Source organism: Tyto alba, unplaced genomic scaffold (genome assembly GCF_018691265.1).
Source record: "Tyto alba isolate M040663 unplaced genomic scaffold, T.alba_DEE_v4.0 Super-Scaffold_33, whole genome shotgun sequence".
In the NCBI taxonomy this organism is placed as follows: Eukaryota; Metazoa; Chordata; class Aves; order Strigiformes; family Tytonidae; genus Tyto; species Tyto alba.
The window spans coordinates 15,285,183-15,299,812 of NW_024881308.1; the positions used below are offsets into that span (position 1 = coordinate 15,285,183).

Consider the following 14,630-nt stretch of genomic DNA (forward strand, 5'->3'; position numbering starts at 1 on the left):
GCTGCAGTTAGCTCTAAGTCGGCAGTTGTAGAACAGATATGGTTTCATTCAACGTTTCCTTCCACAAAAAGGAGTTAAAACTAGAAAGCCCATGGTCCTATCCTCTAGGTGGTCTATAAATTTAAACTTGAAAGAAGTTGGATGTATTTGTTTTGCATCTTCTTGAACAGTTTATTAAAAAAACGTCTTCAGTCACTATGAAATATTTGTTTTACAGCAGGACAAGGGCATCTGGCACTCGGTACCCCAGACTGCAAAACTCCATGACATTATTAGTTGAGAATCAAGTTCCTCCTCTCACTCCTTTTCATACATGTGGAAGAAAGGCAAGTGCTAGGCTGAAATAAATAAACAAAAATTGCTATTTGATGGCTGCTGTGAAATTTATAGAACGTTACCTTATTTACTGCTCAGCAGCTGTTTTTACCTCCCATTAGCCAGAAATAAATATTATAATATGTTGGCAGAAGCTATCAATAGGTAAGTGATGGCCTGAAGAACAACAAAATTATCTATGTACTTCATTAGTAGCTTTACCATCTTACTGAGATCCTTGTAAGGAAGTTTTACATTGCTAGCTTCTGTTACTATTACAATCTCTCCATATAGAAAACTTCATTTAGAAGTACTAGCTTCTTTCACAAACAGAATTCGTCATTTTAAGAAAAAAGCATCCCCAGCCCCATACTGTGAAAGTGTGATGTTTCTTCAGCACATTGCTGTATCAGGCTAGTAAATCAGGGAGCTGCATAAAGCTCCACAGCTTCTGCAGACTGTGGAAAATTCCATCCCACTGTGACAAAATGAGAGGGAAATCAATATTTAATCTCCTGTAGCATCCCTTCTAGTAATGCTGTAGAACCCCCAAAGTTACAGGGAAGTTAACTGCTTTGCAAAAATGCCTTGTTCTCCTGGTCTTGTGCTATGTGCTACAGTGACAAAGTGGGGGGTAAGTTTACACTGCAGTAGAGGGGCCCATCTACAAATCTATTTGGGCACAGTTTTTCTTCCCTCAACCCCACTTTGCTGCCCCCTTCCTCACATCCTTCTTTTTGGCAGGACTCTCTGGTAAAATTATTCCCAAAAAGCACCCTCTCTTAACAGCTGCTTTAAAAAATTTCTGCGTGTTGAACTGCCTTCTTGCAGCTTGATTTAGAGAGTATCAAAAATTCAGATCTAATTGCTGCTTTAAAGAGATAATACTGGTCTTTATGTTTGAGAATCTCATTAAGAACCAGCTTTTAAGTGGACAGCGTGCAAGTGCGATCTTGTGCCTTCAGCAGTGGGAAGGGATTATCAGAGGGCAGAAGCTGGAATTTAACAATGGATCTCTATTAGTGGTATGAGAGGAGCTGCTGTGGACAACTCCACTTTCTGCTCCCTGCTCTCATCTGAACTCCTGGGCTGCCCCACACATAGGAGCCTCTGTTCTTGTAGGCAACAGAATTTAAGGACAAAAAAAAAAAGAAACCTTAAGAGCAAACCTGTGCCATCCTGCATAGAAACCATCTAAGGCTCACTTCAGTTTAATTCACTGGTGTGTTAGCTTTGTTCCCTACAGGTTCCCTAGAAGTACCAGCAGGTACAGAGAGATCCTGTACCCAAGCCAGAGTCAAATTTTGTGGTGCTGCCATGAGGAGGTTGTTGGAGGATGACACAGACAGGGCCAGAGATCAAAAATGCATGGATGTATAGGCCTGAGTTCAGTTATGGCTATCTGTCCACAGAGCTAAAATACAGCTTAACTAACTAGACGTTGCATAAATTTTACCCCAGTAAAGGGCTATTATTGAGGCTCTGCCTGACAGACCACAACTGAACCTGAGAGTAAGAATCCTATTCTGCTATTGCTATGGCTTACTCTCATCATCCACTGACTTCATCACAGCTCCTGCTTTTACCTGCATGGGCACCATTCGCTGCTGAAAAGCCTCTCTTTGCTTTCTTCAAGGAAAAGGCATCCAGTAGTTTATTTACAAAAGCATCCTATAGCTGGCTCCACTGCTTCCTATTGAACAGCACTGCCATAAGCCAAGTACGGCAATACCAGCTTCACCCTGGCAACCTGGGGCTGAGCAGGGGCAATTTCACCCCTTCTGGTGTCCACTTTTCATTCCTTCCATGCCTGAAAAGCCTGCTGGAGAAATCGACCTGCAAGGAGGAAAAAACCCAAACCTGTGGCACTCTTGAGCCATCAAACTAAGAGGCATGCGTAGCCTCTTAGCACAGGAGATGATACTTACAGGTATGTCTGCTTGAACAAAAGGTTGGTGGGTTTTTCATTGACATGGTAGAGAGGAAATGGATCAAATCCACCAATGAAATCAACTGAAAAAAAATCAAAACTCAAATAAATAAACAAACATGGCCAGAAAGTTGAAAAGAAATGAAAGAAAAAAAATTGATGCATGTCATGGCATAACACAAAAATTAGTGAGAGAACAGAAAAATGATTTTTTAGGTATGGATTGCCTGGTGGAAATCTCTGCCTGTACAGACCTCTTTTCCAGGATCTCCTGAGATGGGCAAATGTGCCAACGAGGAGACTCAGCTAACACAATACTTAAAGCAGAGCTACCAAAGGCTCCAGAAAAACAAGAGGGCTGCCCTCAGCCTCCTTGGATTTTGCCACCATGCTGTGACTTCACGTGAGAACTGAGCTGCCAGAGCCTCAGCCGCTCAGCGATGTGCTGAAGGAGGGGAGCTGGGGAATGGCTCGTGGGTGAATGCCAGCGGAGAAGTTGGCAGCACAGCAATCCCCGGGAAGGTTATATAGTGAAGTGGGAATTTTCTTGCCCCACTTGTCTTTTCTGCAAGACAGGCAACAGCAGCTTTGGAAAACTGCAAATGCCTCATTATTTTCAGCTCTGATATTTTTCACGTCCCCTCTGCCAACTCAGTTTCTTTTAATTGTACACAAATAGGAACAATGCTTCCCTTCTCCAGTATTCACATAAGGACAATGTAACTAAACAAGGAAAGTTTTAAGTGACAATTCCCTTAGTAACCACAGAAGAATTTTCCAATTCTGTCTTCGTTCCCCTGGAATTAGGCCAAGTCTATATTACTGAGCTGGCCGAGATAGCCAGGTCAGCAGGGGTATGATGTGGTGTGATTTCTGACTGGCCTAGCAGGCCTTGCAAAAACCTTTAAAATAGCTTAGACCACTTTTTGGTGCCAAGTTAGTGCATTTTGTTTGCAAGTGTGAATGCCAACCTGTCCAAATGTCATTTAAACATAACTGGAGAGTCTTATTAACTATATAAATGCCTGTTTACTTTTATGTCCTGAAGGTGGCACTATTATTTTAAATTTTAACTGAAGAGTTTGGGTATTTTTTAGTGAACAATAGAAAACATATTTACTAAATATATTGGAAGTGGAAATAAAAAACACTCTTAAAGTATATTTAGAAACCCAAAGACAATGTTTTCTGATAAATTCCATCTTGATGGGTAGCTTCACGTTGATACTGTGATTTTGGAGTAACCGTCAGTTGATGGGTGGAATTTATAGAGATTTTAAGTTAATTGGGGGAATAAATCCCAGTAGTTCCAGTGAGACTTGACCTTTTCTCAGCTGCTTTTGAAAATGCTTGAGTATTTTAAAATTAAGACAGTCTGCAGTTCTAAAAAACAGATAATAACTGTATTACCTCAGCTGTGGAATTTCTAAATTAGGAAATCTTAAATAATTGTAATTTTAAATAACTGTCTAGTACCTTGAACAAACAAAAGTCCTATCATCTGAGAACCTAACTGTAGAAGCACTCAAAATCCAAGTCACTTAAAAAAAAAAAAATCTTAACTGTGGTTCATTGTTGCAATATATTACAGTGCATTAGCACATCCAAGATATTCTTGCCCACAATTCAGCATTAGTAGGCCTTTACTGCTGTGTTTTCTCATGAAAATCACGTTAGCATGAGCTTCCTGATTAATGTGCCTCAGCACTTATAATTACTTCATGCTGCATATCAAAGCAACATTTAAAGGAAACCACAAATGGAAGAGAAAATTAAAACGCAGCTCAAATTTGTCTGGGTCACTGGAAGGATCTACCAATGTGAGTGTGAAATATTGATGGTTTGTCATTGTTAATTATTCAAGCTGGCATTTTTAACTCCAAGCTGGGAAACTGGGAAGGAAAAGGAATTTGTTAGTGGAAAAAAAAAAATACGTATCCTCAAATTAACAGCTCTGCGTTTCTAGATAATGCTTCCTTCTTCCGTGTGGCTGCCTCTCTTAACAGATCCCTACTATAAAAATGAGCTCTGTCAAGTTACTACTTTACAATATTCAAAAGGAGCTCAGAATGCAAGCTATTTAGCTAATAGAAGAGCTACAGGGTAATTTTAAAAATATTACTTATAATGTAGCACCTTCGCTAAGTGCACTGCCGAGCTCTAAACAAATGATCAATAAAGCCAGTAGAATGAGTTCAGCCACACAGGAAGGAACATAAAAACATGAGGACAAGTCAGATAAGCAATGCATCTCATCTCACTCCTGTGAAATCAACATTCTTCACATACTTTCAAATATTCAGTTCAAAGCTGTTGGTTTGCAGCTAACACCCATGCCAGCTGCTCTTTAAAACAACAAAGCTACTTGTAGAAACCTAATGAATGTCTTACAGAAGTGATACTGGGATATAAAAACCTTTGGATCAGATCCTTACCTGGAGTAAACTGGCCTAGACCCAACACATTGCCAAAGAAATCAAATTATTTGAACCCTACGCATCCATTATTTTGTTTGTAAAATTATTAAGGGCGTTTTAGAAGAGCAAAGTAATCCAGGACCAGGTTATAGATCCCACAGACCCGAGTGATTCCTCTGAGCCTTTGCTCTTCTCTGACACATGTCATAGTGAATGCATGGCACTTAAGAGATCTGTATACCAAACAGGAGGGAGTTAGCTCCTTCCTCCTTGTAATTCAAATACAGTACTTCCTCTGCTTTTATATTAAGTGGTTGGGTTGGTCCTTGGCAAGAAATCGCATGCTCTGCTTCATCCTCAGCTTGTGACATGATACTCAGCAGGCGGCTTACTTGAGTGCTGGGCTGTATTCCTTGTTGTAGGTACACTTAGTTACAATGGTAGTATTTCAGTAGCATTATTTTTAAGCTATATAAGCTTGAGAACAGAAGAGACCACCCAGTTTCTCTAAAGCTTAGTCTGAGTGAGAAGCCAAGACCAAGCTTTTTGGGGGCTGAAAGCATAGCAGAATTACAGCATCTAACACATAGTGACATGGGGAAAAAAAAATCACAGTAAAAATAGCTGATCCTTGAAAGGTAGGTAATGCCATATCACGTAGATAGAGAGATAGAAAAAAGTCTGATGGCAACTCAGTCCTGATACACAAACATCTGAGAGAGAAAGTAAAATTTAATAAAACTTTTGCCAAGGGATCTGTTGATAAATACTTACAGCTGTCTTCTTCTTCCGTAAAAACACTAACAACGTAACAGGCATACACAAAGCCCACCAGCTGGAAAACAGAGAGAATAAATCATTTTATCATCAATTCTGTGAGGCTGGTCAAAACCCACTCAGCACAACTTCAACAGCCAATATCTACTCTCAGCTTGGCAGCATTACTGTAGCGGTGGAGCCAAGTGATATTTGCTCTAAGGTAGGGGATGAGGTGCAGGTTTAGGGGAAGACACTGCTGGAAGCATTCTCAAAGCTCAAAACTAAAAACTTGTAAGACGCATCCTCACCTTCAGAGTAGCAACCTGCTGTTGCTAGAATGATTGGCAAGAACATGGGCTGGATTTGTTGACACAAACTACTGTGTTAAGTTTAGTCTCTGTAAGAAATGATGGGGATGCAGGAGTGTGCCTTAGGTAACCTTTTAGACAGACAACTACGTACAGGACAGACCTACAGATGTACAGGGGTAGGTTTTATTAACAGGGGTCCAGGGACAAGAACTCATCAGCTCTGTATTCCTGTCATAAGGGGTGTGCAAGGGAGGAGAAATGACTTTGGTGCAGGAGCTACCAACAAGATGTGAATAGTTTTTATGCAGATGAGATAGAAACTTAGTTAATCATAAAAATGGTGATGTGCTGGCAGCAAGGTTCAGAAACACTGAAATCTTTAGTAACTTCAGCTTGGAGATCAAAAATTCATTGGAAAGAAATCTCAGTGTTACTCTAGCTCTACAATTTCTAAGGTTCTTTTTGTCTTTGGAGACTAAACACTTCTGCATGGACTAATTAAGCATTGAGCCTGCAAAGTAAATGGACCAGAGCACAGTGAGAAACAGATAAGATGATAGCAATGCTCTTAATTCACAAATTGCATAGGTCAGCGGTAAATCTTCGCCTCCTGGAAACCAGGTAGAAGCAGGGAAGGAGCAGTAGAACAGTAGGGTGCCTCTCAAATAACGGCCATCCTGGCACGGTGTGGCCCTCAAGTCAACCCGTTGCTCAGAGCAGTCTTTAGAGCAGAAAACTAGACTGAACGTTAAAAAAGCAATTTAAAGTAGCCTGGTGGGTCTGTCCTTAGTTGGTGGTTTGTAGAAGCTCTAAAGCATCAGAACTGCATCATTCAGCTTGAGTAGCAAGTTGTTACTCAGCCTGAATAGAGAAACAAACTTCTGGTACTACGGGAGTTAAGGATTCTAGATCCAGCAGGGTTTTATTTTCCTTTGCCCTCTTCTTTGTTAATCAAATATTGTCTCCCATCCTTCATTTTACATCTTTACATAACACCCCACTTAGCGAGATCTTGGCTGACAGTAACTGTATTAGTAAAGTTATTGTGAGACATAATTGTTTTTCACTGTGAACTCATTTCTTTTGAATGAGAGTTAGAACGTAACATACAGTGACTCACTCTAAGAGAAGACAGAATGATGCATGGTAGGGCTTGAAAAGTAGAGTCCATTCATTTTTAATATGACAGAAAAATACATCACACCGGAGAAAAAAAAGGCAAGATAATGAGATTTCTACTGGGGAGTTACAAGGCTTTAGTGATTTCTCCAGCTCTTCCTGACAAAACACACCTTGTTGGGAGGAAATGGAATGGTTTTGTAGCATCACTAAACCTTGTCTTTCAGACATTCATAGAAAATTGTAGAGGAAACACAAGTCAGCTCTCTCCTTTCCTCTTGGGTGAGCCTTATAGAAGCACATGCCAGTACCTCAGAGGAGGAGAGGTAGCTCTGTGGACTCACTCATTCCCCTATTGTACATTTTTGAAACAAGGGCTGCTTCATACTAACTTTCAATGAGCTACAGCAGATTTTCAGAAAAAAAAAAAAAAAAAAAGATTAAAAAAAATCCTACCAAGTGCAATGCTAACTGCAAGGCCACATGCCACAGCCAGTCTCATTTTACCTCCTGACTTTCAGAACTGCCTCAGAGTAGAACCACTGCTTTTTAAAGGCAGACAAAAAAAACAAACCAACCAAAAAAGTCAGAACAATCAGAGATTTTTCTTCTCTTCTATTGTTTGTACTGTACTAACATAAAACCCAGGGATTTTTTTTTTTTTTTTTTTCTAGGAGTTTGTGGTAGTTCTGGGGTAGGGTTGGTGGCAGGAACTGGCCATGGTGCTGACGTGGTCCCACGGGGGCTTTCGTCACGAGTGGGCTTGGCTGTGAAATCAGCAATTAGCACCCATCAGCTGGGCTGGGGTAGCTAACGATGTCACCGCTTAGAGATGCTCTTGGAAAAACAGCGTGCTTCATCTCCAAGCCGGCCCAGCATTCAATGGGATGTCTAACCACCCGTCTGCACGCGCTGGTCTCCAACATAAGCGCATTTGTGCTCCCCCTAGGATCAAATTAAGAGTGTGGTCACACACATTCTTTGTATTTGCTGTAGCATTTTGAGAGTTTGAAGATCCAGCCTTTTACATTTTACAGTGTGGAAGGTCAAATCATTTAGTTTACATACACACAAATACCCAGGCGGGAAAGATGCATATGAACTTGTGCCTTGATTCCAAGGGAACTCTAGGAACGTTTTATTTCCCCACATTTTCTATCATGCCTCACAGTAGGGACTTTGGATTAATAGCCATGCAAAGTGGCAGCCCTAAGCCCATTCAGTGGTGTTATACTCTACAATACATACACACAAGTCTCATGTGATATCTGTGTCAGGGAACTCCTGATAGTATTAACAATGAAAATTACTTATCTGCCCAGTTTATGGGCAGAGTGCATGAGCGATTATCAGCTATACTCTCATGGGGAACTGTTAAACCTCTGAAAATTGTTCGTGGGTCAGAAGCAGCACGCAAGCAGTAAGATTGATTTGGGAAGTTTTTCACAGAAATGAATGCCTCATAACCCTCAACCATCACTCCTCTCACCTCATACGTTTTTCTGAGGAAGGTGACCTTTTGCATTCAGAAAAACAAAACCAACTAAAAGCTAGTGAATTAAGTGAACTTCCCAGAGTCTCTAACTCCAGCTCCACTGGAGTGGAGGGTTTTCTTTTTTATTTCTTCTATCTCCTGGATTTGTTTTAAACTTACCTGCTTGGTGTTTAAGATTTACTTTTTATCGACTTTATAATCCATTCCTTCTTTACACAAGTTTCATCAATAAAAAATTGTTTAATGGTACTTTTTATTCAAATAAGTTTTGCTAGTCTTGTGACCTGGCTGGAACAGCAGTTTCAGTGGCAAGGAGGGAAGAGACATACAATATAAACATTAATTGCATTTTTACATGGGCTGACCTAAACTATAATTAAATGTATCACCTCAGGGATAAACGAACTCCTGGGACTCCCCAGGGCTCACCTTCTGCATGAATTACAAATGAAATGAAGCTACAGAGGAGAAATGCCACTCCTATTGCCCAGCCCTTTTCACTGGAAGAGTCTGCTAGAATGTGGGATGAGCAGGCTCCAACAGTTCCCTTCTGACAGCATCCTTGACGAAGATGTATCAAGCCCCCAAACATCACCAAGTTTAGCAGCAATAGCCATAGAACTGAAAGCTTCCCAGAGGCCAAGAATTTGGAAGTAATTTCACTCTTGCTTAAAGTGCCATCATGGTTGCTCATTTCAATACGAAAGAGTTTTAAGCTCTACTATCCCAGGAAAATTGCAGTAATTCTTAGATCTTTGCAAATTATGTAGGGGCGGTAGAAGAGGAGGGAAAATGTCAGTGATGTAAAATGACACTAAGCTATTGCTCTAATTCCCCAAAGAATGTTCTTGGGCTTTATCCTCTGCTGCTGTTTCTCTGCTTGTTGTGCATGTTCAGTACCAGCTTCCTCCAGGCTGCAGAAGTATCCGATTAAGCTTTTTATTAGGAACACATGTTGCAGGCAGGTGTGCTCAGTCAGCCTGTCAGACAGCCTGGGAACACACATGCTGCCTAACAAAAGAGGATGGAGCTGGGATGTCCCAAGCATTCTGCAGGCAAATGAACAGAGCAGGAAAGACAGGAGGAGACAAGCGTGCCTTGGAAAAGGAAAACATAAGTCGGTACATCCCTCTGCCCCCTCAGTCATCCGAAGTTAACTTTTTAATAGTGAGTTGAAAAGTGTTCATAGAACAGCAGCATTGAACTAAAGTGCTGGAGCCCGAAAGATGAAATTACAGCAAGATCTACAGAAAGGGACCAACTGGCTGTGAGTGTGCAAAATATGTGAAGTCTGGGAAGTCAAATTTTAGGAGGTGTTACTGTTGCTTGTGTAGGATCTTAGCTTTAGTCTACATCTGTCCTAGTGAAGTTTCTGGGCTCTTCAACTCTTCTCTCAACAGAAAAACTTGCCACTGGTTTTTCCACCACAGAGAACATGTGCAGAGTCTCCTCCTTCAGGACAGATGTATTCTAGGTTTCGCTTCTAATCAGAGCTAATGAAGTGTGTATGCTCTCACCCATGCGAGAGGGGGAAAAAAATTAAGAGATCTCTGCTACAAGTAAGCAAGAAGCCAGCTTGTGAAAGAGCTATTGTGACCAGATAGCCAAAAAGAGGCAATCAAAATCCTTTGATTCCTTGACCTTCTTCACTCTTCCGATGCAATTATGACCACTGAAAATTTAGCTTCTGCCAACAGCAAAGCAACTCTCGCGCGTTGCTTCTCACATAACATCTGCTGTCAAGGCTTGCATTGCCGCCTTCCTGGGAACCTTCCAACCTGTCAGTCTGAGCAAAAACAGCAGACAGGCAGGCAATGAGTTCTCTCGGTTGGGAAGACATTTCCAATTTCCATCCCATTCAATGGAGCCTTAGGAAAAACCTCACCCTCCCCACTCCCAGATCTACCATATGGACAGCCCAGAGCTATGCCAGGTATTTCAGAACTAGAAATCACTCCTCTCCCTGCTGGCTGGCAAGCTGGGGAGATGCAAGATGAATCTTTGCTAAGATAAAAACAAAGCAGATTTCTTTTCTTGACAAAATAGTTGCTGTTGCATTTCCTAATTGGGTCAGTAGGATTAGTTTTACAGTAACATTTCTACACCACTATAGACTTTAAGATGTTGTTACAATAAGCTTTTTTCTCCGACATGTTCTGTCCTAAAGCATTGAGAAAGATTTTCATACTGGGCCCTACAGCTACTTGTATCGTGCACAGTGACTGATATGCCGAAGTTTGATCACATTCCAGATTAAAGGAGTTGCTTTTGCCTTCAAGGAGTACAGACAAGCTCTGAGCAAAAGCAGACTGAGACCTTATGTATCTCCAAATGTATGCCCAGGAGCAGGATCATATAGTCAGCAGGAGTCAAGATGACAGCCAACACTCTGCTCACCATATGCATTCAGGTTTGCTTTCCCTCTCCTTTGGCATGCAAAATTGAATTCAGTGAGCCTTACCCCAAGTACACAACACTGTGCACTGCAGTTCCTCAATAGTCTTAAGGAGCTGGTATTTCCAGAAAACCACCAAAACATCCACAGCTGGGTACTGCATAGTTGAAGAACATGGATTTCACACTACCATATCTGGAATAAACCCCAAAACACCCCCCCCCCCAACTTCTAAGAAACATTAAGCAAAGCAAAAAACTACAGAAAGCACAATTTTGCGTGTCCCTTGACCCTCTTAACAGGGAAGTGACTATTTCAGTCTCAAATGTGTAGCAGACAAGGAGGGAACTAGGTCATGTTCCTTGCTGCATCCCCTGAGCCTTCAGGTTCCTAGCCGTGCTTTTTTGTACTATCGATCTGGTCTCCCTGCCTGTCTGCAGCACAGTACCTGCCAGGCGCTCTGGGAAGGACAGCAGCCTGTAATAAAATCTGCCTTAAAATGAGATAAAGAGAACAGAAGAAGATACTGGCAGAGATCAAAGTGTTTGACCCTCAGAGACTAAAGAGGGATAGAACTGGTGGACAGTTTTTAGGCAAGCTCTGAGTGCAAAAATGGAAAGGCCTGCTTTTTGCCTTCCCTCAGCAAGCTAGAGGGGGAAAGCTCTATTTGTCCCACTAAATGAAAAATTACACGAGCATTTTAGAGCTGGCAGGAGTTAGAGGCCTGGGGCTTCAATACTCCACCTTTATTACAGGACAAGTAGAAACTTACTTCACTCTGCATAGCTCAGCCCATACGGCTTTCTTGCATACAAGTATTTTAGCCTCATTTCCAGAGTTTAGGATTCAAAAACCCACTGCAACTTAAATATCAGGAAGATGGAAAAAGAAAATATTTACCTAAATCCTATTTTATCTTATAGCTCCTTCGTCTGTCTCCCCATCTGGCCCTTTGTGGTGTTTTGCAAATGCACAGAGAATATTGTCATGTGCCTTTGGGGAGGAAGCAAAGGAGAAAACACTCCAAAGAGAACGCTCCTATATATCGGTGTGATCACTTAGCTCAAGGCCGTGTGCCTAAGTTAGTAAGCTGCCATAAACCAGAGGTTTATTCCAAACAAGCTCAGGACCATTTGTTGGCTGAACTTCTCGCCTGGGGCACAGGGGCTGGTGCCAGCTCAGGGTTTTAAGGAGGATGCTAACAGTGACATACTTCTGCGCTTTAAAAGTCTGGAATGTTCTGACTTCAAAGTCTGTCAATTGTTTCACCAAACCCAGGAACAGCACCAGCTCAGCAACATCAACCCCGTTCCAGCTAACAGTCCTTTATCAAAGACAACAGGCTCTATTCTTCTGGATACATAGATTTGCCGTTCTCATACACATGCATTGAAGCAACTCGCAGACAATTTAATGCAGATTATTTTCCCTGAAGAGCAACTAACCAAATATTAACAGCCAGCACACATGCCAGGGAGCCCATCCAACTCAGGAAACAGGAGCTTCTCTGTCTGCCTCTTTTTTGTGACATGGCAAGAAAGGGGTCTGAGTCTCCCCCCGCTCCCTGCAGTTCACTGGGTCACACAGATCGTCCCAGCTAATAGGAAATGCAGGATCGAGACAGTGGAAAGTTGTACCAAAAAATGTGCAGAGAAGTACTTGGCACTCCAGAAGCTTGGAATTTCTCTATTTGTTATCCTTTAACATTTAATCAGGGCAAGTTACCCTTTTGTAAGCCAAAGCTGAAAGCTGAAATGTGAATGTTTCACCAGTCCACATCCGTTTGTACTTAAAGCCATTAACCACAAAGTAACAAACCAAAGCAGATTAGAAAGATGTGGGCTACTAACTCTAATGCAGCTACAAAATGCAAGGGTACCTACGGAGTAAGGGGGACAATGGGCATTTTGTTTCAGTTAATTTCACAGACAAGTGCAAAACAATTAACAGTGAACATTAAGGACATTGAATTACTGCAGAGTGCTTTAAAAAGCCTGTGGAAGACTCCAATGAGGAAAGTTGATGAAAACATTTAGTGCATATATCCTAGGTGTCAGCAGAAAGAAAATATGCTTTCTACTTCTTTAAAGTTTCTTTAATTTCCTAGAGATAAGAATCTTCTCCCTTTTATTTCTTCACAACAAATTCTCACGTATGTGCTCCGCCACCCATCACTAAGTCATGTGGAATAAGAAAAATCCTTCTCCAAAATGGTCTCTGTTCTTGTCAAAACATGTATCTCTCCAACAGGGATACAGAATGGTTTGTTACTGTGTGGTTGCATGTGATACATTACTTTAGGTGTCAGGCTGCTGGTATCCATTTCCAAATCTTTCAAGCAATATTGTTTATAAAAGAGAACAAACAAACAAACAAATTTACAGTGGCTTTTGCAATCAGATGATACAAAACAGGGTGGAAAATATGGGCCAGTCTCTGTGCCTGGAAAAAAATAAACCCAAACAGCACGTTGTCAAAACTTGCTACCCTGCAGCGCTCTCAGCGAGGTACTCACCGCGATCAGGATCTGGAAGGAGCTGTGCATGACCTCAATGTACCGATACTCCAGGGCACAGCCTATCACAGAGATGTAGGAATGGCTATCCAGCCCTTTGATGCCAGACATTGAAGACTCCTTCCTTACACAACCGGGACCATTTTCACTCCACCACGACTGGTGCCGGGAGATGTTGAATGTCAGGAGTTCACTGTCCTAAAGAGAAAAGTTTCCAAGAGATCTCCATTTATTATAAAAGTGACTGATATGCTGTCAGATGGAGGTCATATTAAAATCAATGGAAAATCTAAAGTTTCTAAGATCTCCACCTTCAAGAAGTGATAGCACAGATCAAAATATGTTTGCTTTACACTCCTTATAAGTACTTCACAGGCAGGCTTCTGTTGTGGGAACCATTTCTGAGGCAGTCCTACAGCACTCCAACAAAGCTATTTCACCATCATGTAACACACTTCAGAAGCAGGACTGAGCAGCTTCTAAATCAGAAAGACAGTTTATAGGCTGCAGACCTAAGAACACTTTATTAGTGGTTCCCGCACCCAGAAAAAAAAAAAAAAAAAAAAAACAAACAAACAAACAAAAAACAAACCCAAAACCAAACAAGATTTGGGTTTGAGAAATTAACCTTGCAAATCTAGAAGAAAAAGGTAAAGAAGGCAGCGCTAAGCATCCTGTCAGAATCATGTGTTATGGGTATGCTCTTCCCAGCGTGGGAATCGCCACAGATAACTGAGAAATTTAAACTTCATAACCCAAAAGTGAGTTTCAAAACCCAACAGATCTTCTTCTGTTCTTAGCTTTTAACACATCTAACAAGTTCCCTTACCATTTCTGTCTGTTTTCCTTCCACACTCTTCACACATGGTACTTCTATGTCTTCTGTTGACCTGACACTGTCAGCCTCAGGCCAGATTCCCCAGCTGATCTGACCTCACAGTGATGATTACAGCTCCTTGCAAACACTTCCCCAGCAATTCCTTATCTCTACCCCAAGAGAGGCTTTTTGTTTTGCTTTTCTCAGCTTTGGTAGTTCAATAATTTAAACCATGCTATTGTGGGGGTTACACGGTGAGATGCCACACAAGTAGTGCAGGCTCTACTTTTCCTCACGCTTGAGAAGAGGGGTACTCACTGAAGTACCCAGGAGAGCTTTGGGATTTTGAGCTTACAGGACACAGCAAAGCTCTCCCTGCAGATGGTAAAAGATAAACTCAGAATTGCCTGAGTAGATCAGCTGCATCATTTCACGGATGGGTGCTAAGAGCTGGGTGCCCCAACACCTCTCCCGGGTCACTTTGATGCAGAACCAACAACCCCTTTTGACCACAAAACAGGGCAAGGGGTTGGAAGTTTTATTCTGACAGACAGATT

General features: G+C 41.6%; 1 protein-coding gene across 3 annotated transcripts in view; it reads right to left on the minus strand.

The window, feature by feature from the left end:
• NKAIN4 (sodium/potassium transporting ATPase interacting 4) overlaps positions 1 to 14,630 on the minus strand; it is a 52,565-nt gene that overhangs the window by 4,073 nt on the left and 33,862 nt on the right. For 2 of the 3 annotated variants that reach the window (XR_004409620.2, XM_033010421.2), the window contains exons 4-6: positions 13,257 to 13,454; positions 5,437 to 5,497; positions 2,244 to 2,328 (exon numbers count right to left, since the gene is read on the minus strand). Coding sequence is in view for 2 of the 3 variants with exons in the window: in XM_033010421.2 (XP_032866312.1) it covers positions 2,244 to 2,328; positions 5,437 to 5,497; positions 13,257 to 13,454 (344 nt within the window). In the remaining variant the exon portion in view is untranslated. The remainder of the gene's footprint in view (positions 1 to 2,243; positions 2,329 to 5,436; positions 5,498 to 13,256; positions 13,455 to 14,630) is intronic. The other variant, XM_033010422.2, reaches the window with a different exon arrangement.